This window comes from Amblyomma mixtum, chromosome 5 (assembly GCF_055824585.1).
Source record: "Amblyomma mixtum isolate Tamu chromosome 5, ASM5582458v1, whole genome shotgun sequence".
In the NCBI taxonomy this organism is placed as follows: Eukaryota; Metazoa; Arthropoda; class Arachnida; order Ixodida; family Ixodidae; genus Amblyomma; species Amblyomma mixtum.
In genome coordinates this window covers 6092765-6116135 of record NC_143016.1, presented here as the reverse complement: position 1 = coordinate 6116135, position 23371 = coordinate 6092765, and the positions used below count along the sequence as shown (strand labels likewise).

Genomic DNA, 23371 nt, shown 5'->3' with positions numbered 1-23371 from the left:
AAAAAGAAAGGCGCCAGAGAAAACTTGCTACAACATAACTGTTGCGCAAAGCCGTGTGCTTTAACCTGGAAATTTCGTGAAATGGTCGTTGGAAGTTGATCAATGTAAGAGGCACATTTTCCAGCAATGTTTGCGAACGAAGTCGGTGCGTTGACACGGCTCAAAGGCTGCCCTGGTTTTGCGACTCTAACAACCCAACTTAAGAGAGCACAATAACACAATCTGTTTATAAACTGCTCGTACCTTGCACATGATAATGTGGCAGGTATAGGAGGTGGTATTGATCTGTTCTATATTAACTAACGTGAGCAATTCGAGAAAAGTGGCTACCTGATATTGCATTTATTCGTTACATGATAGCGTTGGGGTGAGAGAAAATGAGGACGAAAGATAGACAAGAACGGGACTTAGCGTAACAAGACGTAATAACTTCTTTTGGGCAAGCAGTTAAATGGTGGAGTGACGTCATGATATGTTACAAATACAGTGAACGATTTCCTTCTTACGTTCATGTAACACAGCCGCATTTTCTTGCCGGGCCGCAGTTAAAAGCCATAATTGATGTACGGTGAGATCAAGAGGGCGAGTAGAGTGCTTCAAGCCTAATACTGACTGCTAAAAAGTATCTTCCATGGTACAGTAAGCCGACAGCAGAAAGTAGCTTTTTTGATAATTGCTGAAAATATGAGTTTGAGCTCATTCTGTGAGATAAGCCACTGGTCAAATCTTTTTGCTCTTTTACTGCATCGACCTCTGTGAATAAATAGGGTAGCCGACTGGTCTCCTGATCCAATGTTACATATATGCTTCTGCTTAGCTAACTTATCTTTCACCTCTTTGGAGTTCATTTGTAAGCTCTTTGTGCTGAACCAATTAAGAAGTTGGGTAAAGTCGTAATTTACAGAAGAAGACAATAAGCAGTAATATTACAAGTCACAAGCAGGGTGGTACTGTTAGCGTGCAAAACGACTTTCTGCGCGTTTTTAAATGCTGACATCGTTCATAAATACAGCAAATGCAATAGTTCCAACACGCCTCCTTGAGGAGCGCCGCAATATATGCTTTTTACGAATATTTATGGCCTCTAATGACCATGATTCCAAACATTTCATTATGATATACATATTAATGTCTCGAGAGGCAGTTTAGCTGCTGTTTATTATTAGTTTTTTTTTATCGAAACAGTGAACTGTCTTTTTCTTTTTGTACGAGGAGAAGCAATGTTTTTCAAATCGTTCAGCAAGGTTGAATGAGCAAGTGCTACTTCTGCGGCGTTTTTACCAGGGCGCTAACACACAACACTGCGGGATTTCCGTTCTGGCTTCAGTAAAGGCGTGGCAGTCATCCACACAACAAAATTATATGTCCTTCACCAAGATGTACCTCTGGAGTCCAGCAAGTGGTCTCTTTGATCGAGTGGCCGCGCACATTCGGTGACAGTTAGGATGAAAGCGGTTAGCCTGCGGGCGCATGAGTGGAGACATGTGCGCCGTCGGCTAGCACGGATGAAGTACGTAATGTGCTGCTGAATCACGTGCTTGCTTTGATCGTCGAATGCTTTCGGTCCTTATGGTGGTATCCGTGGCAACCTTCTTACTTCAACGCCAGTCATCTCCTTCAGTGAATTATGCAGGAAGCATTTAGTTGAAAACCCATTTCAGGTCTCGCAAGTGGTATTCCTACGAATGTTATAAGTTTTCATCAGAGAATGGTGTGTTTCACTGCGCGAAAGTATGACTTGTAATAAACGTGGCAGCTGTTCTGCAACACCATTTCGCATCTCGGTTGAACTAAAGCTAACAAGTTTTAATAGACTGTGGACATTTCGAAATTTGGGCTTTTCCAAAAGTCTGTTTTATCTTCTGAGAAGACGAACACAAAGGTAACAAAAACACAACACGCCCACTTTATGTGTTTTTTTTTTTTTTTGACGATGAGATCACAGATTTGGCTGAAATGTGTGACCTGCACTGCGTCAATGTTTTGTTAAAGTGATGGTTCGCATATCGTATGCGACTCCTGTGTGTCATTTTCAGCCGCTCGACGCAAACTGCGCAAAACACTTTCACCGAGACAAGTGTTGGCAGTGCGAACGACACATATACGACACATCCTGTGCATAGCCTGCATTTTGTTGGCGCAGCAACGCTTTTTTCAATAAGACCCACACCCAACTAGCCCACTTATAAATTTTACTGGAGCTGAGCAAATGATCGACAGAACAGCACGTAGTTTGTTCCTTCGCGGTGTCTTTGTTGAGTGCGCTGCTGCTGGAGACACAGCGTTCCGAACTCGAAATGTTTTCTCTCGTAGTTAATTGAGCCGAAAATTATCACTAATGATCGTCAGAGTTTGAAGTTGGGCTAGTTAGTTTTTCAAGCCTTACATATTCCCTCCCTGATAGCTAGCATTAAGCATGATCGCTCACTATGTTTTGTTGCTACGTCTGCGGTCTTTACCTTTGTTGTTTGTTGATTTTTTTTCTGCTGTCGTGTTTTTAACGCTTGATATTTATTGCCGCGTTCGAAACAAGCCTTCAGTTGTTAGCTGCGCTCGTGTTCTCTCCTGTACGTACCCCCCCCCCCCCCCCCCCCTTTTTTTTTGCACTAACTACGGTAAGGTCACTGACTGTGATGTCCCGCTGGTCTGCTCCCGAACGCGCAGTCTCGGCCCGGGCGGAGCGGTGTCTAGCCAACGCGTCGCGCGTCGTCGTCAGCACGGGGCCCTTCTTCGGCGGCAAGATCGCCGTGGAGGACAGCAACGACGACGCCTGCCTACTGTTCGGTGACCCCAGCTCACCGCAGGACGCCTACACCCTGGACATCGACCACAAGCGCTGCGGAAGCCGCCTCGTGGTCAGTATGCGCACTCCAAGTATCCGCAAGCAAAGTATTCGCAAGTGTGTGCCTATACATTTAATTGACGACAAAAGTTGACAGCGATTTCGGTAGCTGCGTAGCTCGATGCTGCCGAAGCGAGAGTGTGCGCTACTGCGCAGGCATTATAAGCAGTTATAAGGAAAGGTATGGTTGGAGTCTTACAGTGGGTGTACACATGGACCGTATATCACGGAGGAAGTTATTAAGTATGGAATGTAAAGTTCAAAGATTACAATAAAAACATTGACGTTCGAGCTCTCATCGAACTTGGATGATTACGCGACAAGCATAAACGTTGTACACTTTTGATATTCACCAACGATAGTATTTTAGAATATTTAGTTACCAGCGTGTTACGATGTATTTTCTAACGTCAAGTTGCGTTCCATTTCCTCATGAGCAAGTACAAAACTAAAATTTTCTGGCATTATAAATTTGCTCTCCATCTGACATAACGCAAGGTTGTCTGCCTATATTATTTGTTCAGCGTATTTTGAGCTCAAACATTACCAGGACCTAAACACGTAGCCGGGGTTTTAACAAGCTGCATGAATCAACTAATGGCCACCATTGCAGCCAAACAACGATAGTTAGAAAAAATGAAAGCCCTCGAGCACGGGCACCCTCAGAACAAGCGTGATGCAGACGTAGTGATATTGTAACGTACTTGTTGACGAAGGGGGGCTTTAATAACAAGTGCGAAGACAGACAAGGCCACGCAAGCTGGGGCGGCAAGGGCGACAGATTCCCCACGGCGCGAGCCCTTCTTCGTCGTCGTCAGCAGCTATGCGCCACCTGGCAATGCTAGGTGGCATTATTCCCCCCCTTATGAAAAAAGAGCGCTGTCGACGTAACAAAAAAAATAAACAAAAAACGAGCAAAGTTCCGCAAGTGAACCGTTCCAAGACATCAACACGTCTGCGTCACCGAGTATAGTACGGTTTAAGCCGTACAACGTGCACAATGTCAGAGCTGGGCTGTCGGCGTCGGGGTTGCGCAACACCGTCCGGAACCACTTCATAGTTTACGTCACTCACACGCCGGATCACTCTGTAAGGGCCAAAATAGCGGCAGAGCAGTTTCTCGCACAAGCCTTGGCGACGGACAGGAGTCCATACCCAGACTTGGTCGCCGGGTTTGTAGTCAACCTGTCGGTGGCGAAGGTTGTAACGACGCGCGTCGCTGCTCTGCTGTTGCCCGATGTGCACGCGGGCCAGCTGACGGGCTTCTTCAGCACGTTGGGCAAATTGTTGGGCGTCTGGGTCGAGTTGGTCATCCTCTGAGCACGGGAGCATGGCATCAAGCATGCTCTGAACTTCACGTCCGTACACAAGGCGGAACGGTGTAAAGCGCGTAGTTTCCTGCAGGGCGGTGTTATAGGCGAAGGTGACATACGGCAGGACCTCATCCCAAGTTTTGTGCTGGACATCTACGTAGATGGACAACATGTCCGAAAGGGTCCTGTTCAATCTTTCGGTCAAGCCATTGCTCTGCGGATGGTAGGCTGTGGTCTTGCGGTGCGTTGTGCAGCTCAGCCGAAAGATGTGGTCGATTAGCTGCGCTGTAAACGCCGTCCCCCTGTCTGTAATGACGTGCGATGGGGCGCCGTGTCGCAAGACGATGTTGTGCATGAAAAGCTCCGCGACTTCGGAAGCTGTGCCACGAGGGATCGCCTTGGTCTCGGCGTAGCGAGTCAAATAGTCGGTAGCAACTATGATCCACTTATTGCCGGCCTGCGACAAAGGAAAAGGGCCGAGGAGGTCCATACCGATCTGGTCGAACGGAGCGCGAGGGGCTGTAACGGGCTTGAGAAAACCCGCCGGCTTAAGTGGTGGCGTTTTCCGGCGCTGGCATTCTCGGCAGCTTTTAACGTAGCGTTTGACATCATCAGAAAGTCCAGGCCAGTAGTACATGTTCCGCACTCTGGCGAGCGTACGTGAAAAACCCAAGTGGCCAGATGTGGGCTCATCGTGGCAGGCGAAAAGAACGTCACCTCGGAGATCGGCTGGAATGACCAGAAGGTAAGGTCTCTCGTTGCCTCTCGAGTTCTTCTTGTACAAGAGGCCTTGCCGCAAACAGAAGGAGCCAAGACGTCGAGAGAAGTGGCGAGGTATAGCCGTATCGCTACCTTCAAGGCCGTCAATGAGAGGGCGAAGTTCCGAGTCCGCCCTCTGCCGGGTCAGCAGGTCGGAGGCGGTGAGCGTACCAAGGAATCCGCTGTCGTCATCGGGCGCTGCGTCGCCAGGATCAACTGGTGCACGCGACAGTGTGTCGGCATCTTCGTGTCTGCGGCCGGACTTGTAGACAATAGTGATGTCAAATTCCTGGAGCCGTAAGCTCCAGCGTGCCAGGCGTCCAGATGGGTCTCGCAAATTTGCCAGCCAGCATAGGCAGTGGTGATCGGTTACGACTTTGAATGGGCGGCCGTATAGATAAGGGCGAAACTTCATGGTGGCCCACACGACCGCAAGACATTCTTTTTCAGACGTGGAGTAATTGCTCTCGGCGCGGGAGAGAGTACGGCTAGCATAGGCGATAACCCTCTCAAGGCCCTCTTGGTGTTGAACAAGGACAGCTCCAAGACCGATGTTACTGGCGTCGGTGTGAACCTCGGTATCGGCATCTTCGTCGAAGTGCGCAAGAACGGGAGATGTTTGAAGGCGCTGGCGGAGCGTAGAGAAAGCGGTCTGTTGCTCAGAGGTCCAGACAAAGGAGGTGGTATTCCTGGTGAGACGCGTCAACGGCTCGGCAATCGTGGAAAAGTCCGCAATAAAGCGCCGATAGTACGCACAGAGACCCAGGAAGCGCTGGACAGCTTTCTTGTCGGTTGGAACGGGAAAGCGCGCGACGGCGGCAGTCTTTTCGGGGTCCGGCCGCACTCCCTCAGCGCTCACAACGTGACCCAGAAATTTGAGCTCTTCGTAACCGAAATGACACTTCTGGGGCTTCAGGGTAAGGTCAGCCGAGCGGAGAGCGTCGAGGACAGCCGGCAGGCGCTGGAGATGTTGATCAAACGTTTCCGAAAAAACGACGACGTCGTCCAAGTAGACAAGACAGCTTTGCCATTTGAGGCCTGTGAGGACGGTGTCCATCATCCTTTGAAACGTAGCCGGGGCGGAGCACAAACCGAAAGGAAGCACTTTGAATTCATAGAGGCCATCTGGAGTCACAAAAGCGGTTTTTTCGCGGTCCCGTCCATCTACTTCAATTTGCCAATAGCCGCTCTTCAACTCAATAGATGAGAAGTACTTAGCGCGCCGTAATCTATCCAGCGAATCGTCAATGCGCGGCAACGGGTAGACGTCCTTTTTGGTCACACTGTTCAGTTTGCGATAGTCGACACAAAACCGGAGAGTGCCGTCCTTCTTCCGAACGAGGACGACAGGCGAAGACCACGGGCTTTGGGAAGGTTGAACAACGCCATCATCAAGCATTTCCTGAACCTGGGTTTGAATAACTGCCCGTTCTTTAGCAGAAACACGGTAAGGCTGCTGTCGTATAGGGCGAGCGTCGTCATAGGTGATGATGCGGTGCTGCGTGATGGGTGTTTGACGAACCTTCGAGGAAGAAGCGAAGCACGGCTTGTATTCCTTCAGCAGAAGCTCCAAAGCCAGTCGTTGTTCCCGAGGCAGGTGGCAGTTTATGTCGACGTTTTCAAGGGAGGGCTCGTCAGTGCCGGCTGCCGCGGAAGCAAAACAAACAGGAGTATCGACAAAAGGTTCGGCAGAAGCAATAGCGGTTCCTGCAAAAAGATGTCGGTATTCATTAGAAAAATTTGTGACCAGCACCGCAGATCGGCCACTACGAAGCGTTAGTAGACTGCGAGCGGCACAGATGCCTTGAGTAAGCAGGAGTGAACAGTTAGCCTCGGCGACTGCTTCTGCGTCATGCAAGTCGTTGCAGGCGACTTCAACCAAAACACTGCTCCGTGGCGGCAACGTGACACTGTCAGCAGAAACTCGAAGGGCGGCACTGCGGTGGCAAGAGTCGGCGAGGTGGGTGGCTTGACTGGTCGAAAAGCTGATGATTCGGTGGCGGAGGTCGATCACAGCACCATACTCCCGCAGAAAGTCAATGCCGATAATGAGATCGCGGGAGCAATTGCACAGAACTACACAACTGATGACGAACGTAGATCCATGAATCTGAACGCGAGCCGTGCAAATGCCCTTTGGGGTAACGAGATGACCACCGGCTGTACGAAGATGCACCACAGAACATGGAGTAAGCACTTTTTTCAGAAGAGTCGCCAATTTATCACTGATAATTGAATAGTCGGCCCCGGTGTCCACTAATGCACTGACTCTGTGACCGTCGAGAAGAACAGGTATGTCCAAAGAAACGGGGCTGTCTAGGTCGGATGACGGTGCCATCTGTTCACGGTCGGAACGTAGCGGCGGCGACGGGAGGTCTTCAGCGCAGCGACTCCCAGCGACCTCGCCCCCGAAGGTCGCCGGTCTCAGTTTTCCCGACGAGGGCTGGGCGAGCGACCCTGTGGTGCTCGCGAGGAGCTGTGGGGGTTCGGGGAAGAGCGCCTCGGAGACGATGAGCGCGGCTGATGCGGCGTGCGGGCTGAAATTCGCTGTTCCGCTAGGAAATCTTCAATGGCAGGGGGCCGATGGCCAAACCGGGGTCTGGGTGAATCGGCTCGAAAGCCCTGCAGACCGAGACGTCGATAAGAGCAGTTACGGTAGAGATGTCCTGGTTCTCCGCAGTGAAAGCAGAGTGGCCGGTTATCAGGTGTGCGCCAGACATCGGCCTTCCGCAAGGGCGCTCGGCGATCGTCGAAATACTGCACTGGTGGCACTGAGGACCGCGGCTCAGGAGGCGTTACCGGAAACGGTGGTGGCGAAACCGCAGCCGGGCGCCTCGCAATTTCAGCATAGGTGGGGCGGTGGCATTCTCCTGGTAGGGGAGGTGTTTCGACAGCAGGAGCCCTGAACGCCTGTTGCACTTCCTCGCGAACAAGAGCAGAAATCGAACCTAGCGCTGGCTGCGAAGGGCTGCAAAATTTCAGGACCTCTTCACGCACGATGGTGCGAATAAGTTCACGCAGATCGTCAGGGTGGCTCCCGGAGGTAGCAAACGATGCGGTGACAGCAGCAGCATGCACGGGCCGGTCGTAGGTCGCAGAACGTTGTTGCAGCACCTTTTCCATCGTTGTGGCCTCTGTAAGGAATGCAGCAACGGTCGATGGTGGGCTGCGCACGAGGCCTGCTCTTTGACGCCACGCATCAAATGCCGGAGTTTCTTGTCTTCCGGCATGGCCGGGTCAGCTCTTCTGAAAAGGCGCGTCATGTCCTCGACGTACATCTGGACACTTTCGTTCGGCAGCTGGATGCGAGATTGTAGTGCACGCTCAGCTCGTTCACGACGATCAGCGCTTGTGTAGGCCTCCAGCAGCCGACGACGGAACTCATGCCACGAGATTAAAACGTCCTCTCGGTTCTCAAACCAGGTGCGAGCACCATCCTCGAGGCTGAAGTAAACGTTCCGGAGTTTGGCTGCGTGGTCCCATTGGTTAAACGCAGCTACGCGCTCAAAATGAAGGAGCCAGTCCTCCACATCCTCAAGAAGTTCCCCACGGAACGTCTTGGGAATCCGCGGAGTCTGCAGGGTGTAGTGAGATGGCGCGGCAGCGGCAGTTTGCAGAGGAGAAGGAGCGGCTGTCTCCATGGCGCCGCTCTCTACTAGTCCTACCTCCGAAGGCAGTCCCTGGATCCTCCGACTGAAGCGGTGTACCGGGGTGTCGAGTGGTACAGGGCTGGCGCGACGGCAGCCGGATTTTATATTCGGCTCCCTACCTCCACCTACGCAAATGCGATGAGAATGCCTTAGAAGTAGTTCTCCGCAAGATTTATAAGAGAGCGCTCGACCTCCCCATAACGACGTCCAACAAGCGTCTCCTCGGTCTGGGGATGACCAACACCTTTGGGGAGTTACGAGAAGCTCATCTTAACAATCAATACTTGCGCCTAAGCAAAACACCTGCGGGGATCCGCCTTCTGACCCGCTTACACATATCCTACGCAACACATACAGAAGAACGGGTCCGCATCCCTGAAGCCTGGCGCTTTGCACTCCAGGTGCGACCCCTTCCGAAGAACATGACTGCAGACACCCATCATGGTCGCCGTCTCGCGCGGGCGGAGGCTATTTCTCAACAATATGGCCATAAGCCAGGTGTCTTCTATGTGGATGCGGCCGGCCCACACCATGGGGGTTGGTACACGGCGGCCGTCATCCACCAAAACACTACAGTTCAGGGCCTTACTTTCCGTGCCCCAAACATTACATTTGCGGAAGAGATCGCCATTGCACTGGCCGCCGCAGATCCAGAGTCCCGAGTCATTATTACGGACTCCAGGGGCGCCTGCCGCAATATTGAGCAAGGGTATATTCCAGACCGTGCTTTCAAAATTCTCCACGCATGCGAATACACAGGGTTTCCGACCCATCGTACCATCGTGTGGGCTCCGGCTCATGCGGGTCTTGAGGGGAACGAGGCAGCAGACGCTGCCGCCCGCGCGCTTACTCACCGGGCGTCGCCTCATCCGCAGCCTGATCCGGAATTCAATTTCAATCCGGCCATCACCTTTAAAGAAATCACCTCTCTTTATCAAAATTTTCATGGTCTCTATCCCCCTCCCTGTAAAGGCCTCACCAGGGTGGAGGAGCGCTGGCTTCTCCGCCTCTATACCAATACTGTACTGTGCCCGGCAGTACTTAAGCACTTCAATTCTTCTTTCTCGGGCGCGTGCCCACACTGTGAGGAGGAGTTTTCGGACACCTACCACATGGTGTGGGCATGCCCTTCCAATCCTGCCTACCCACCCCACCTCCACCCCACTCGAGAGGACTGGGAAGCTGCCCTGCGCGGCTGCTCCGAACTCCATGCCCAACAAGCATTGGTAGCTAGAGCCCGGGCCGCTGCGGAAGCTACAGGGATCCCGGACTAGGGATCCCTCCTAGTGTTTGTAAGGGGCGGGCCCTTCCGGCTCGCCCCATCGACCTCTCACTGTAAATAGAAATAAAAGTTTTCCTCCTCCTCCTCCTCCTGGAGGGGTCTCTTGCATGGGCTCACGTTTACCCCGCACCTCCACCAAACTGTAACGTACTTGTTGACGAAGGGGGGCTTTAATAACAAGTGCGAAGACAGACAAGGCCACGCAAGCTGGGGCGGCAAGGGCGACAGATTCCCCACGGCGCGAGCCCTTCTTCGTCGTCGTCAGCAGCTATGCGCCACCTGGCAATGCTAGGTGGCAATATCATGACTTCCTACTTAACGGAAACGAAAAGACCTCGCAAACGGGACGGGCACTCGAGAGCTTCTAATCAAAATCTGCTAGTCCCTCCACTCTCGCTTACCAGCTTGTTAGCGCTCGCTCTATCTCTAAGCTTCATAGCGTTCCTACGGAATTAATAATGTGATCAGCCCTGCATGGCGTTCTCCGTAGTTTTAGCGGATGCATTTAAGGTGGTTGCGGACGCATGTTTCTTGTTCGAAGGTGTGAAATAAAAGCGACAACTGAAAACCCTGTAAGCTGCGGCCATAAGTAGACGCAGTACACCATTCCGTACTAAGCGCAGTCAGGCCTTCCCTACGGGAGATGAAGAGACACTGTTCGCCAATGGAAAAGCGCACTACCGTCCACTACCAACATGCACATACTAAAGCTCGTATTTGCAATCAGAGAACACAGTAAAATCATTAGAAGGCAGTTGCGTGCTCCTCTTACTTTTTACGGCACTTGTACGTCCATTCTTCGTACAGCAGTGCTCCACACATAAGGCATACTGCCTTGTCCTTTCGTTCGACCCCATTACGTGCCGTTGACGTTTGCGATAACGGATGCCTTCCATTTGCTGTGCCCGCTTCGCCACGTGATCAGTGGACGATAATCTCTCTCTTATTGGTCTTTCCACCATACTGCCACTCTTGAATCGCGGGCAACAGTGCGGGGACCGAAAGCTTCAGGCTTGATCTCTGGCCCTAAGCCAAATGAATGGACCTACGCGTCGACGGGGACTCGCCTCCTCTTTAAACGACTGCCCCATTCTGGTTCATTGTCCCCTTTACGCTCGTAGTCGAAGTAAACCTTCTGCTCTTAGTTTGCCAAGCTTCTGATCGCAGTGATCCGTCTAGAAAGGCGAAATTCAGCGATTGCTAGCACACAGCTGGAATACAGGGAGGTCGGCGGTTGGGAAATGCCTCTTGCAGCGTAACGGTAATGCCGCGAGGTCGTTGCGGAACCCCAGACGATCACACACGGCGCCGCCAGTGGCGCAGCTGTAACTAAACGGGTTGCCTCGGAATTGCTTGAGAATCCCCTCCTTGCATCAGCTTGTGCACTGTGGCGTCTAGTTGCTGAAGCCGCCTCGCCTCACCATCGGCGGCACGTACTGAGTGGTGTTAGCTACGCCACCTACTGGCCTCGTATTCGAATGCCCCAAGTTCTGCGAGCTGACCGCTGTCTTTTTGAGCGCCGTGCACGTCGCAGTGATTGTGTAGGAGCAGGGTCATTTATCACCGTCTTTTCTAAAGGATCTCAGAGTGGGTAAGGCATAGTCGGATTCAGTACGAAGATGATCACGTTAGGTCAACTCTACGCACTCAGAGTGCGCTACACCAGGACGGCAGGCTGAAATACTTACGAACAGCTGGATCCTAAATTCCTTTATAGGTAACCGCAATTCTACAGCGATGAACCACTGTAACCGCCCTGTGTGTTTTTTTTTTCTTTTTTTAGAGAGAACGGGGCATTGTGACAGCATAAAAAATATTTTTGATCAGCCGACACTGCTGCGATCACCTTCATAGTGGCTCTGATCTACGCCGTCGGCCAAGCGACAAGCACAGACTCTATACGATCGTACCCAGCCCTGGAGAAAATATGCCTCTATAGCACCAATCATTGTGTTCGCCCTGTAGTAATCCCCAAGATTCTTGGACAGAAACTTTGAATGTTGAAAAATTTTAAGGCACTGGTATAGAAATATTAAAAGTGATGGTGTATTCTTCAGATGCGTAGGACAATCTTTTTAATTTTTTTTTTCTATCGCTCGCATCCAGCTATTATAAGACTGCCATAAAAAAACAAAGGGGTACGCGCTTTGACGATAGCAAAAATATTAATAGCAAAAAAATGATTGCCTGTTCATGGAAAATCTGCTATATAATTCATTGTTATAGCGAAATCGTGCAATATAGGAAAAAACCGCGTTAATAATGTTTTTGCGTTCAAAAATGCTTTTGTTCAGAAGTGCTGGGTATGTGGTTCATATCCCGAGCGCAAATATTCGATACCACACTCAGATCCCCTGCCTAGTAGATCTGGTTGCCTTGCTTTTGAACTAAAATTTATTTATTTATTTATTTATTTGTGATACCCTCAGGGTACAGAGTACATTTCAGAGGGGAAGGGCAGTTGATAACAAGAAAAATAAAAAAAAGCACCATTCATACAAAACTATAGAACAACTGAGGCAGGATAAAAAGAAGTGAGCAAAATTAACACGGAACAGATTAATAAAATAGTTTAAGAACAATACTAGTACGTGGAGAACACAACACTACAATAAAATACAAAAGCGATCATTATGTAATCAGAGTGGTAAGTATTCTTCTAAATTGAGTTGAATCAGTGATGCTAGTTAATGTTGCGGGTAGGGAATTCCATTCTTTAGAGGTTAGCGGAAAATATGATTGCGCACATGTCACTGTGTTACAATGAGGCACTGTGACCTTGTGTTGATGATCACGACGGTGAGAAATGAACGGTGCTGGTTGAATCCATCGAGAGCGAAGTTGAAAATTGGAGTACAAAATCTTATGGAATAGGCAGATGCGGAAGTGCTTACGGCGGGTAGCTAGGGGCAGGAGGTTTAAAGACCTTTTCATTTGGGTGACGCTAGATGTACGATGGTAATTGCCTAAAATGAATCTAGTTGCACGATTCTGGACAGTTTCCAGAACCTGCGTCAGTGAGACCTGTCCAGGGTCCCATATGGATGAAGCGTATTCCATTTGCGGTCGTACGTAGGTCGTGTATAATAATGATTTTAACGAAGATGGAGCAAGTGTAAAATTTCTTCGAAGATAACCAAGCGTTTTGTTTGCTTTAGATGCTATATGTTCTATATGAAGTTTCCAGGACAGGGTGTTAGTTATATGTATGCGAAGATACCGGTACGATCTTACGCTTTCAAGGGGATGACTGTGAAGAAAATAAGGAGGACAAGTAGTATTTGAACGTGAAACTCTCATAGATTTACATTTTTTAATATTTAGTTCCATTTTCCAATTATGACACCAGTAGGAAGGCTTACGACCCTTCACTTGTATAGTAATCCTGAATAAACTGTTTGTTGGTACTGGTTCATTGTGCGTGTTCTGGAAATGCGCACAGCCCTCAATGTCACAGAGAGTGCTTAATGCTCAAAGCGCAAGCCTTCGCCACTGCGGTGGACTAGTGCTAAAGGCGAGCACGCAGAAGGAGAGGCCAATTCGAGTATGGGAGCAGAAACCAACGTGATTACGTAACTTTTCAATCGCGGCACGAGGGCACGAGGAAGAAAATGGCGAAAAACAAAGGGAGCCAGTCCGGTCGCACAGGGTAATGGGTGAAGAAATATTTAGGAGCATTTAAGGAAACATCATATTCAAAATTTTTAGTACAACGCAGAGATTTTGTAGACTTTGTGTGCACACTGCAGCCATCAATAATACATCGAATGCTGCACCAGATAAGTGGTGCACCTTTCTCGCATGTCGTCAGTGTACTACCCTTGGCGCTTGTTCGGATTAAAAAAAAAAGAAAGCATTTTCACAGCCTTTCAAAGACGTGCAGAAAAGTTATGACCGTCCAAATATCCAGGTTATAATTTTAATTGATTCGTTCTTCCTCTGCAGAATGGATCCAAGATGGAGACAAACATTATCGTGCACGAGAACAGGGACATCATCACGCACAACACGCGTCGCTACCTGGTCGTCTGCAGCTTCCTGCCGGACACGTACACCATCACCGCTTCGTACGTATACGCCTTTGTGATTGGGCTGGCGTGAAATTTGGTTTCGAAGAGACCGAATAAGGGTTTGCATGAGCCTATCTAAATAATATAAAATAACGTAGAATTCTCGCTATATATCACGAAGCATTGTTGCACTTCGCCCTGAAGATGGCAAAAATGTAAACCTAGAACCACAATGGTAATGACAAGCTTTTAAATTTTTTATACACCAATTTGGTGTGGCTAGAGTAGAAAGAAAAATAACAGAATTTCTTGTTACAGTTAGTCGTGTGTGCATTTAGACAATAAAAAAAAGTAAGCCCGCTTGAAAGCAAGGGATCGTGCAGAGGAGGACTCGCACAATTAGCGATTGTTTTGTCTCCCACGCTTTTAGCAGATCCGTGACCTCTAAAAGGTGTTCGTGCATCGCTAACCGTCTGCGAACACGCAGGAATATTTTTTGTAATCCCAAAAATACCATATAACAAAGCACGCCATGCGTCCCGGACTTCCTATTGCACCCGTTGGCGCAGGTAATCAACTCTTGGGCACCATACTTAAAACAGAGCAAAAAAAAAAAAAGAAGTTAGCTGTGTATCCCGGGAGGAACCACAGTGAAAGTAAATTAAGAAGGCACAATTTATCCGTACAGCAAGTGAGCAGCGACTCAAATAAATGTAGCTAGTGTTTATGTGTTCAGTTTCTTGAGATAATTTGCATAACTTCCCCGAGAACGAACGTAGATTCATAGAATACTACAACGCATTTACCTCATTTTCGGTGCACAGTGACAGATAGACAGGTATTGTATGATGCCAAAGAAAGCGTTTTGAGAGATACAAAGTCAACAACGCACGTGCACTGAAGCGCAGGAAAGCCGTCACTAGTCGCGACATAATACCCCCAAAGTGCTCCAAAGCTTGGCAGGGTGGATGGATGGATGGAAGTTAGGAGCGTCCCCTTTGAAACGGGGTGATGGATTGCCACCATGCCCGGCTTTTTTTACTGTGTATGTCTTTACGCAATCCATCAAGTTTAACGATATTATCTGTAAATTTCGCCAAATTCGTTTAAATTCAATGCATTGTATGCGTGTGGCTCCCTCTCGCGGCGCAGGGTGAACCTTCCCGTGGTGAGGGGCAAGAAGAAGAGCAACGTGGCGACGCACACCAAGGTGCCCGGCGGACTGCTGCTCGCCAACGCGAGGCTCGAGACGAGCACGGACCAGAACGAGGTGTTCACCTACCAGCGCTACAAGGACAGCAACGTGCGCGACTCGCGCATCGCCGCCGAGCAGCGGAGCAGCACCACGCTTGAGAGCGACGCTGACGGAGCCGGTGAGTGCGCGCCGTTGAGGGGCTTCGAGCGTAAAGGAGACCGGGTGGCGCGTGTCACTCTGCATACGCTGCGCTTAGAACCCACCAGGCGTGTACGAGAAACGAAGCCAACGAAGCGACGGCAGCAGCGCCACACGGCGACGGTCTCGCGCTCGCTTCCGACCGCAGAACTGTAACCGCTCCATTCGCTGGCTCGGGTACAAACGAGGGACACAAAATAACAGAACACGACGAGACAGCATGCTCCAAAACAGCGCACAAAAAAAGAAAACAGCGACAAAACAGCGCAGGGGAAAAAAAACGCAGCGAGAAAACACCGCACGGAGAAAACAGCACAACGACCGCAACAGCACACAGCAGCGCAGCTGTGCTGTCTTGTCGCTGTCTTGTTTTTTGAGCTCTGTTTTGACGCATGCTGTTTTGTCGTGAACTGTTCTTTCAAGGCGCCGTCCAAACGAATGTTGCGGAAATCCGATACAGGGCAAAATTGTGATCTACGAGGAACGAAAAGAGTGAGCAAAAATAAGGGCAACAGAAGTGCTTGTAACTAGTTTTTTTTTTTTTTTTTGGTTTGATCAGCTTGAACGATTTGTTCAACATTGACCATGAACTGGAATTTAACTTCCACTTTAGTTATCGTAGAAAGGAAGCTTCATCATGAAAAGTTTGCCTTTTTACCTCATTGCGTTCCGAAGGTTTGAAGGATAAGTCTGTTGGGTTTTCCCAAAGCAAACAACGTAGTTGAAAAAATCCCGGGTCCGGGCCAGACACCGCCCCAGATTAAGAACTTGCTCTTTTTGTTCAAACTGTTCAGTGCTAGTAGGCGGAAGAGTCAATAAATATTGATCCGCAATTCCCTATTTTAGTAGCTCAGAAGCTTGGAGCTGCTGGACCTAAAAGGTCTATCATTTGGCCACGATTTCGTAGAATTAGGAATTCCTGTCTATGTGTTCTTGCTAGCAGCCCTGGCTGAAAACTCCGCTACCTGTGTTTTCACGTGTACCGAAAATCTGGGCACGCACTTAATTCACGTTTCTTTCACCAGGCTTCCCAAACAAATGCAGCCAGAAACAAGAAGTCATCTGTAACAGTGGTTTGTTTTCTTTGCGCTAATCTAATCTAATGGTGCGACTGTGCGGTTGAAACTGAAATTAAAACTGCAAGAGGAATGTGTTTCTCTCCGCCGCAGTACCGTCGTATAAAAAGGGTTCACAAATATACTAATACAGGTGAATGCATTCAATATGTTTCACACTGCAGGTTGGAGTTCTCTCAATATAAATAGACTACGAATTTCTGAACAAAGTTAAAGCCGAAACCTTTCGTGTAATCCATTACAAAGACGTGCTCGAGTAAGGACCGCACTTAAACGCCACCGGTCGCGGTGAAGGCAAATGTCCACGACTTTTAGCTGTAATTTTTGTTAGGCATAGAGTATTTACCATCTAGGTGTTCTTTAGGCAACTAAGTTGATTATCTTTTTTTTGCTAAAAGAAACCACGTGCGGCCGTTATCTAGCGCGGTGCGTAGATAAAAGCGAATTACATGTGCTTGATATATGCATAGTATGCTTTCTACCGGAGAAATGCACCCGCACGAAGCACTGATTCGGTACAGGTCGACGCAAGCCTTATACCTAGCATTCGATTATTGCGAAATGGAAAACACTTCACTGTAAACACAAAACAGGTATTGGTAATAACCACGAACGTCACTGCTATGAAAAGGAGAGAAACATGGTAACAGCCTGCCCTGATGTCGTAATATGCAAGCTAGAAGAAGCTTGCGCTCTGGCAAACATAATCGAGCACAGAGAAGACAGTGCACATTTTATATACACGTGTCCGTTTTCGTGCGGCGTCCCTTGTGTGGCGCTATTCCTCGAGCGGCGCCACGCATTCACGATAAGAAATGCCGTGCTTGTGCGCCAGCACTGGAAACCCCTGGGGGAAGTGAAGCGTAAACACAGAGAGCGGAAGGCGCGGCGGCCGCTGTTCTTTCGTAGTGTGCTCGTTGAAAACCTCGAAGATGCACTGAGGAGCGAGCCTGCCTCACTCCGCTCGCGAAAATCTGGCTGCTGTCCAGAAAGGCTGTGAAATGGCTTTGATGAATGAAGTAACCCATATGCGAGAGCGCTGAGCCGTAAACACAAGCGCCGACAATTCCATAGAAGCGTAAGAGTGAAGAATTTTTTTAAACCGGATTTTTCATTGTTGCTACTTTTTGTTCCACGACGTGCTGCATTTGAAACGAATAAAACTGGTGCCTGGTTGTCAGCCAAGAAATTGTTTTGAGCAGTGAAAACGGCAATACAATGTGACACATGCTTGCATCTATACCTTTACACGAAGCAGAGAGCCTAGAAAATGGGGGCGGATAAAACGATGGCCCCTCCTGTATAAATTCTCTCTTCCACGTGCTTGTAAAAAATATACACCCAACTAAAATTTGGCCCATCATTTGGAACGTCAAGACAGTGCTTCACTAAAGTTGCCATAAAATATAGCAATGCTATCATCGCGTTTTTGCCTTCAAAAGAGCCTTCTAGCTGCGCAAGCTCGCCTATTTGGGGCACCCTGATTCGAAGCAGCTAACACGTGCACACATGAAATAGTTTTCTGGCTCTTCACCTCCTCTCTGGCAAAGAAGCAACCATGATGCCTGCGCCGAGCACACCTGCCCACCTGCTGCCTCCTGTCACGAGAGGCTTGCCTTGATCCCGTGGTCGCACGGAATCGCGAACGCACTCATTGCCTGGCTTACCTGGCCAACACTCTCTCGGCCCAGCAGAAGCGGGCAGCGGTCAATGACTGCATTCCACTGCGCCAGCGCCATTTGCGCGCTAAGATACAGCTGTCTTTGTAAAACACGTGAAAGATTTTTTTAACAATACGTTTTGCTGGGCAAGTTGGAAGTAATTCATATGGTGGACCAGCGCAAAACGGACAACGGACCAAGGAAAGAGAAGACGACATGGGCGCTGTCTAGCAACTGAAATTTTATTGAAGAACCACGTGAAATATATAAGGTGCGAAACAAAACCAACAAGCAAAAATCAGAACCACATCGAAGATTACACAGCGGATGAACGACAGTTATCGAGGAAGGCTACCTCGTTTCTCTGCAACGCCGCGAATGGTTTCGCAACACACGTGTCAGTGTTCTTAGCGATTCAATAAGCTTCAAAGATCTCCCTGCCTACCTGATTGCTGCTGTAGTACTGGATCTCAGTATTATGCAAGTCAGGCAGGCAAGGGACGTCATCTTGATCTTTGCAACACTGACACATGTGTAGCGAAACGATCCGTGGCGTTGCAGAGAAACGAGATAGCCTTCCTCGATAACTGTCGTTCATCCGATGTGCAATCTTCGATGTGGTTCTGATTTTTGTTTGTTGGTTTTGTTTCGCACCTTATATATTTCACGCGGTTTTTCAATAAAATTTCAGTTGCTAGACAGCGCCCGTGTCGTCTTCTCTTTCCTTGGTACGTTGTCTGTTTTGCGCTGGTCCACAATATGAAAGAATTTTTTTTTTATGGCAAATGCACAATAGCCACTGCTTCGATCAGTGCTTTGCTCCACTTGCTGTGTAGAACTTTTAGGTCTTACATCGTAGGCCGAGCAACAGTCTTTTTGCGCATGAAGTCAAACACGCAGAAGTAAACGAACGATCTAAACTGATCCGCGTCTTTCTTCCTCGCAGGCACCCACGTCACTGGAAGCATGGCTCTGGCGCTGCTCCTGGCCACCACCGGCCTCGTGGGTTGCTGCGCTGCGCTGGCGTGGTACGCCGCCACGGGGCTCCAGCAACGCCACAAGAGCGCCGACCGGCGAGCGCCGCCACCTCCGGAAGGCGGAGATCGACCAGATGCTACGGGAGCACCGGTGTCCAGCGAGGGCACCGCGGAAGGCACAGGCGGCGGAGATCCAGAAAAGAAGCTGGACCTCAATCCCGAGAAAAAAGACGAGCTGCCTGAAGAAATCGAGTCGTGCGTTGTCAACTTCATCACTATCGAAGGAAAACCGGTAGCCCTGCTTCCAGACTCCACGGCGAGCGAAGTTTGACCGCGCGCTGCTCCTGTGTACAGACCGTCTTCGCCGCCATGCAATGCCTCAGCCTCCCGAGTGCATCATACATCTTTCCGCGCCGACGCAATGAGCCAAGAAAGCTTTTTTATTGCCTAGAGGAGATTGCTGCCCTCACGTCACATCGATAATCCTGCTCTGATAGAAAGGAGACAAAAGTTCTTTTCTCTCACACTGGGCCATCGATTCACTACACTTATGTCGAAAGTTTCGCCGGGTCAGCTCGCATAGGCGAAATCCGCGCGGCCGCTTCTCAACGAATGCCGTACAGAAGAGCGCTTTACCAGGCTCCGAGATCATCGCATAATGTGTCACTGGAGTTCCGATACGGCGCACTTTGTCAACGGGTTACAAGCACAAGAAGCATACAAGCACCATTGTTGGGGTCATTTAAGCGCATAACACCCACAAGAAGATGCGCTTAGCGACCTTCGCCTTCGAAGAACCTTGTTGAAACGTGCACAAAGAGAGCGCACAGAACATCCGCACTAGCCTATAGGGTGAATGAGGTTTCAGCGTTGCGATTCATCGCTGTGATGTCAACTGTGCATCGTTTGTGTAAATTGTCGCTTATGTCCACCTCCCCAACGGCGTCGGAGCTGTACCATCTCGCTTTTGAGAGCTCGGAAACCATTCTGACCACGCCACTTTCGTGTCACGGCATGTCATCTGCACGGTGCTTGGCATCTGTGGCATCTGTGAAAGTGAAGGAAGCCTCAAAGGACCTGTTCAGAGGCCAGACATGACAGCAGCTACAGCGGTTGGCTTAGATATCTTGGAGAAAATAATGCGTGCGCCGTTTCAGCGACGACTCAACTTGGTGCTAATGGACTGTTGACGGCCCTTGTCCCATTTCTGCAAGATGGAACCGTAGCTTCACTTTTCAGCTTTTTCCATACAAGAGGCGGCCCATTCCTTCGTATCGTTTTGGGATCACTGTACAAAAATACTTGTTTTCCCAAATGCTATCTACAATGTATCTGAGGCGTACGAGGAGAATGCCTCTCACGTGCGCACAAAACAAAGCCGTTTTCTACAGCCGGCAGAAATGGCCCGATCAATGGATCATGAGAAAAGCTAAACTGATCCAAATGAAATGGTGCAATGACGCTTATGAAGATAACTGGAAAGCCTGTTTTCAAATAAAAAAAATAACTCTGGGCTTAAGACTAAGTGGCTAACCTCTTGGAGGAAACTCAGCAACCTTCGAAATGACTCCGCGGACAAGGGTATAGACTGCATCGTTTAAATGCGTTCCGAACAAAACCGTGCGTGAAGTGCTGGTGCTTTCCAGATGACGGTGGAACAGAACCGAGACTTTCGGTTGGCTTTTTGTGTCTGCAGTGAGCCTGTCATAAAAGTGCAAGTTCTTACATTTTTAGTATGTGCGGTGCCGCGGCCGCAATCAAAGTGGGTGGTCTCCTTTCGTTTAATATTATCCTTTTCCTCCTATATCTCATGTAAACATGCAAGCTTGTTGACTGAAACCTTTCCCTCATGGCATACCAGACTTATGAGCAGTTCCCCAAAAAACTATTGTAAAACCCTCTTCAAAGCTCACCCAACAATGAAGAAAGAAGATCACGCACATTCCTCGCAGTAAACGGAGATCATATGTTGGGTGCAGTGATCGTGTTTAGTTTCGCGCACATTATTTTCGTAAGTTTACTGTAACATAAGAGGTAATTTTTTAGGCTCATCGCGAGGCATAGCTTAGCCTGTGGCTCAACTCAAAAGCCTACCCACACAAATTCATTATGATGTGCTCTCTCCCAAGTTCGCTTTCTTTTCAGAGCAATAACCACAGTAGTAATTAGGGTTGGTGTAGATACGCTTGAGGAAACCATTTCTGAGGCAACTTTGACCTTTCGGACCAACTTAAATTTTGGACAAACGTTTATTACTGAATTGAGGATGTGCGCATAGATGGTATTGACAGACGACGGTTCCAAAGTCAAATGACTGCAACGGGACTATAGTGGAAATTATTACTGAGGTATATCACAAAATGTGACTAGCAAAACAGAGTCATTGATACAGAGATAATGGCGTGTACGAAAATAGCCTTCTTGCACCCGGCAACAGAAAGTTTCTTTGTTTTTTTTTAGCAATGGTATCGAAGACGTGACAGTCATGGAAAGAGGTCTATTGTCGTGAAAAGCATCCCCTCTCAGCCACTGTTAGAAACCTGTGCTCCTGCGTAGTGATTATGGTTAAACTCTTGCCATTTCCCTTCTTTTCGAAGGCTCCGAAAAGGGGTGGGAGTCTGTGCGAGCACGTTTTACGGTGGCGGTTAAAAAAAATGCAAGAGCACTGACACGCATTTCAAGAGGCGTTAATGTCCTCTTAGGCACCTAATAGCGATCGTATCAGTGCGATGGTAAGACATCAGATCGTATTGAAGAGAAAAGGGGGGATCTAATTTTCCTCCGAGCTTCAGAAATGTTATTTTTCCCTTGTTGGTCATTTCCAAGCACACGACCAGAAGCTTTAAACGCAGCGAATGTATTTCAGTCTAGTTTCGGAACATAAATTATCATTTCCTGAGTGTTTGAAAAAACTCCGAGATACAATTTACGCTCTGGATCTCAAGGAGGTATAGTGTGAAGTAACGCACATTGCTAATGCTGCAAAAGTTAGAGCAGGGTCATCTCAGCAAGGCCGCACTACCAGCGTCCTTAAGTACCCGCCAAAATTTGCCAGCGTGACGATCTACACTCTTAAGGGTGTCGTGGTTTATTTGGCCGACAAACGTCAAAGGCAGTGCCCGGGACATTGAAGCGACCTACGCATAAGCGGGCTTTGCTGGGTGGAGCACAACAGAACGGGACGGGTGCAATCAGCCCCTTACTTGAACTGCTGCTTTCTGACTAAAGCAGACACATTTCTTCCCAAACTAAGTGCCAGTGAAAGTTTTGTCTTTTTTTACCGGAAAGGGGGGGGGGGGGGGGGCATGGACTTTACGGGAGGACTACCAAGCTTAAAAAGTTGACAAAGCCTTATAAAATCAATAGACACTGCTTGTAGGAAACATTTTTATAATTTCAAGGTCATCATTATTCATGTTTTTTTTCTTTGATGCGCTGTTATTGCTTTACTTATTGTGTTTTCGCTTCACATAAGCAATTCAGCACAAAGCTTGTAGAACTCCTGGTTCGCGCAACAATTTCAGCTTCGCGTTAGTTTAGAACTGCCCTGTTTTCATATTTATGGCATGTCGTCTTCCAGGACATTTCGCTGGAAAATGCAAGGGTGTCACATGACCAATTTCGTCCTTGCCGGAGGCCATTGGGAGGCTTGAGTTAAGATCTGTTCTCGGGCACAGGGCTATTAAATCGAAATACGGAATCTAGCTGTTTGCCAAGATGCCCGATTTCGATGGTGTCTGCTAAGACCAAACGACGGGCATAGAGCTGTCAGCGGCTCTCAGTGGTTGTCGCAACAAGTTCAGCGCCCCCGTCGTTACCAGTGGCACGCTGCAGCCATTCACCGCGCTTTATTTGCACAAGCAAAGGGCATTTGTCTCACTTTATAACCAGCGGACACTTTATAAATAAAAAAATGACTGTACGCTTCTGTTGTCTCGTTCTTTAACTTTCAAAAATTTTCTCAATGAAACACTCCGCTACTATATTGTATGCCTTGTCATAGGTGCATGAAACATTGTCGTGTAATTTCGTCTCGAAAGATCACTCTTTAATGTGAAGAACAGACCGGCTCAGGTTCCGGCAAGTGGGTAGTAATAAAAGCTCTAATAAAAACTGACCAGACTCACACTGCACCTTTTCGTTTTAAATTTTGAAAACTTTCATGGATTAAATAGCAGTAACGCGAACAGAAAGCTTGGGGGCCTTCTTAAACACGTTCATAAAAAAGAAAATGCGGCAACAATTAGGTTTCCTGCTAAGGTGTATGCGATGAGTGTCGATTGTTTTTCTTGTGATTTTAGTACCACAACTTCGTTTGGAACCAGTTCCACTGTCCATGTACGGTATGCATGAGTCATCATCTTCTAGAATGACCTTCCATTGGATTATCATATCGGATGGTTCTAAT

General features: G+C 48.6%; 1 protein-coding gene across 2 annotated transcripts in view; it reads left to right on the top strand.

The window, feature by feature from the left end:
* Positions 1 to 22871, top strand: part of LOC149341220 (uncharacterized) — a 159002-nt gene extending 136131 nt beyond the window's left edge. For both annotated transcript variants that reach the window (XM_089543166.1, XM_089543165.1), the window contains 4 exons: positions 2665 to 2855; positions 13792 to 13913; positions 15009 to 15229; positions 18933 to 22871. In XM_089543166.1, the coding sequence (XP_089399292.1) occupies positions 2665 to 2855; positions 13792 to 13913; positions 15009 to 15229; positions 18933 to 19294 (896 nt within the window). In that variant the 3' untranslated portion in view covers positions 19295 to 22871. The remainder of the gene's footprint in view (positions 1 to 2664; positions 2856 to 13791; positions 13914 to 15008; positions 15230 to 18932) is intronic.
* Positions 22872 to 23371: the final 500 nt, after the last annotated feature.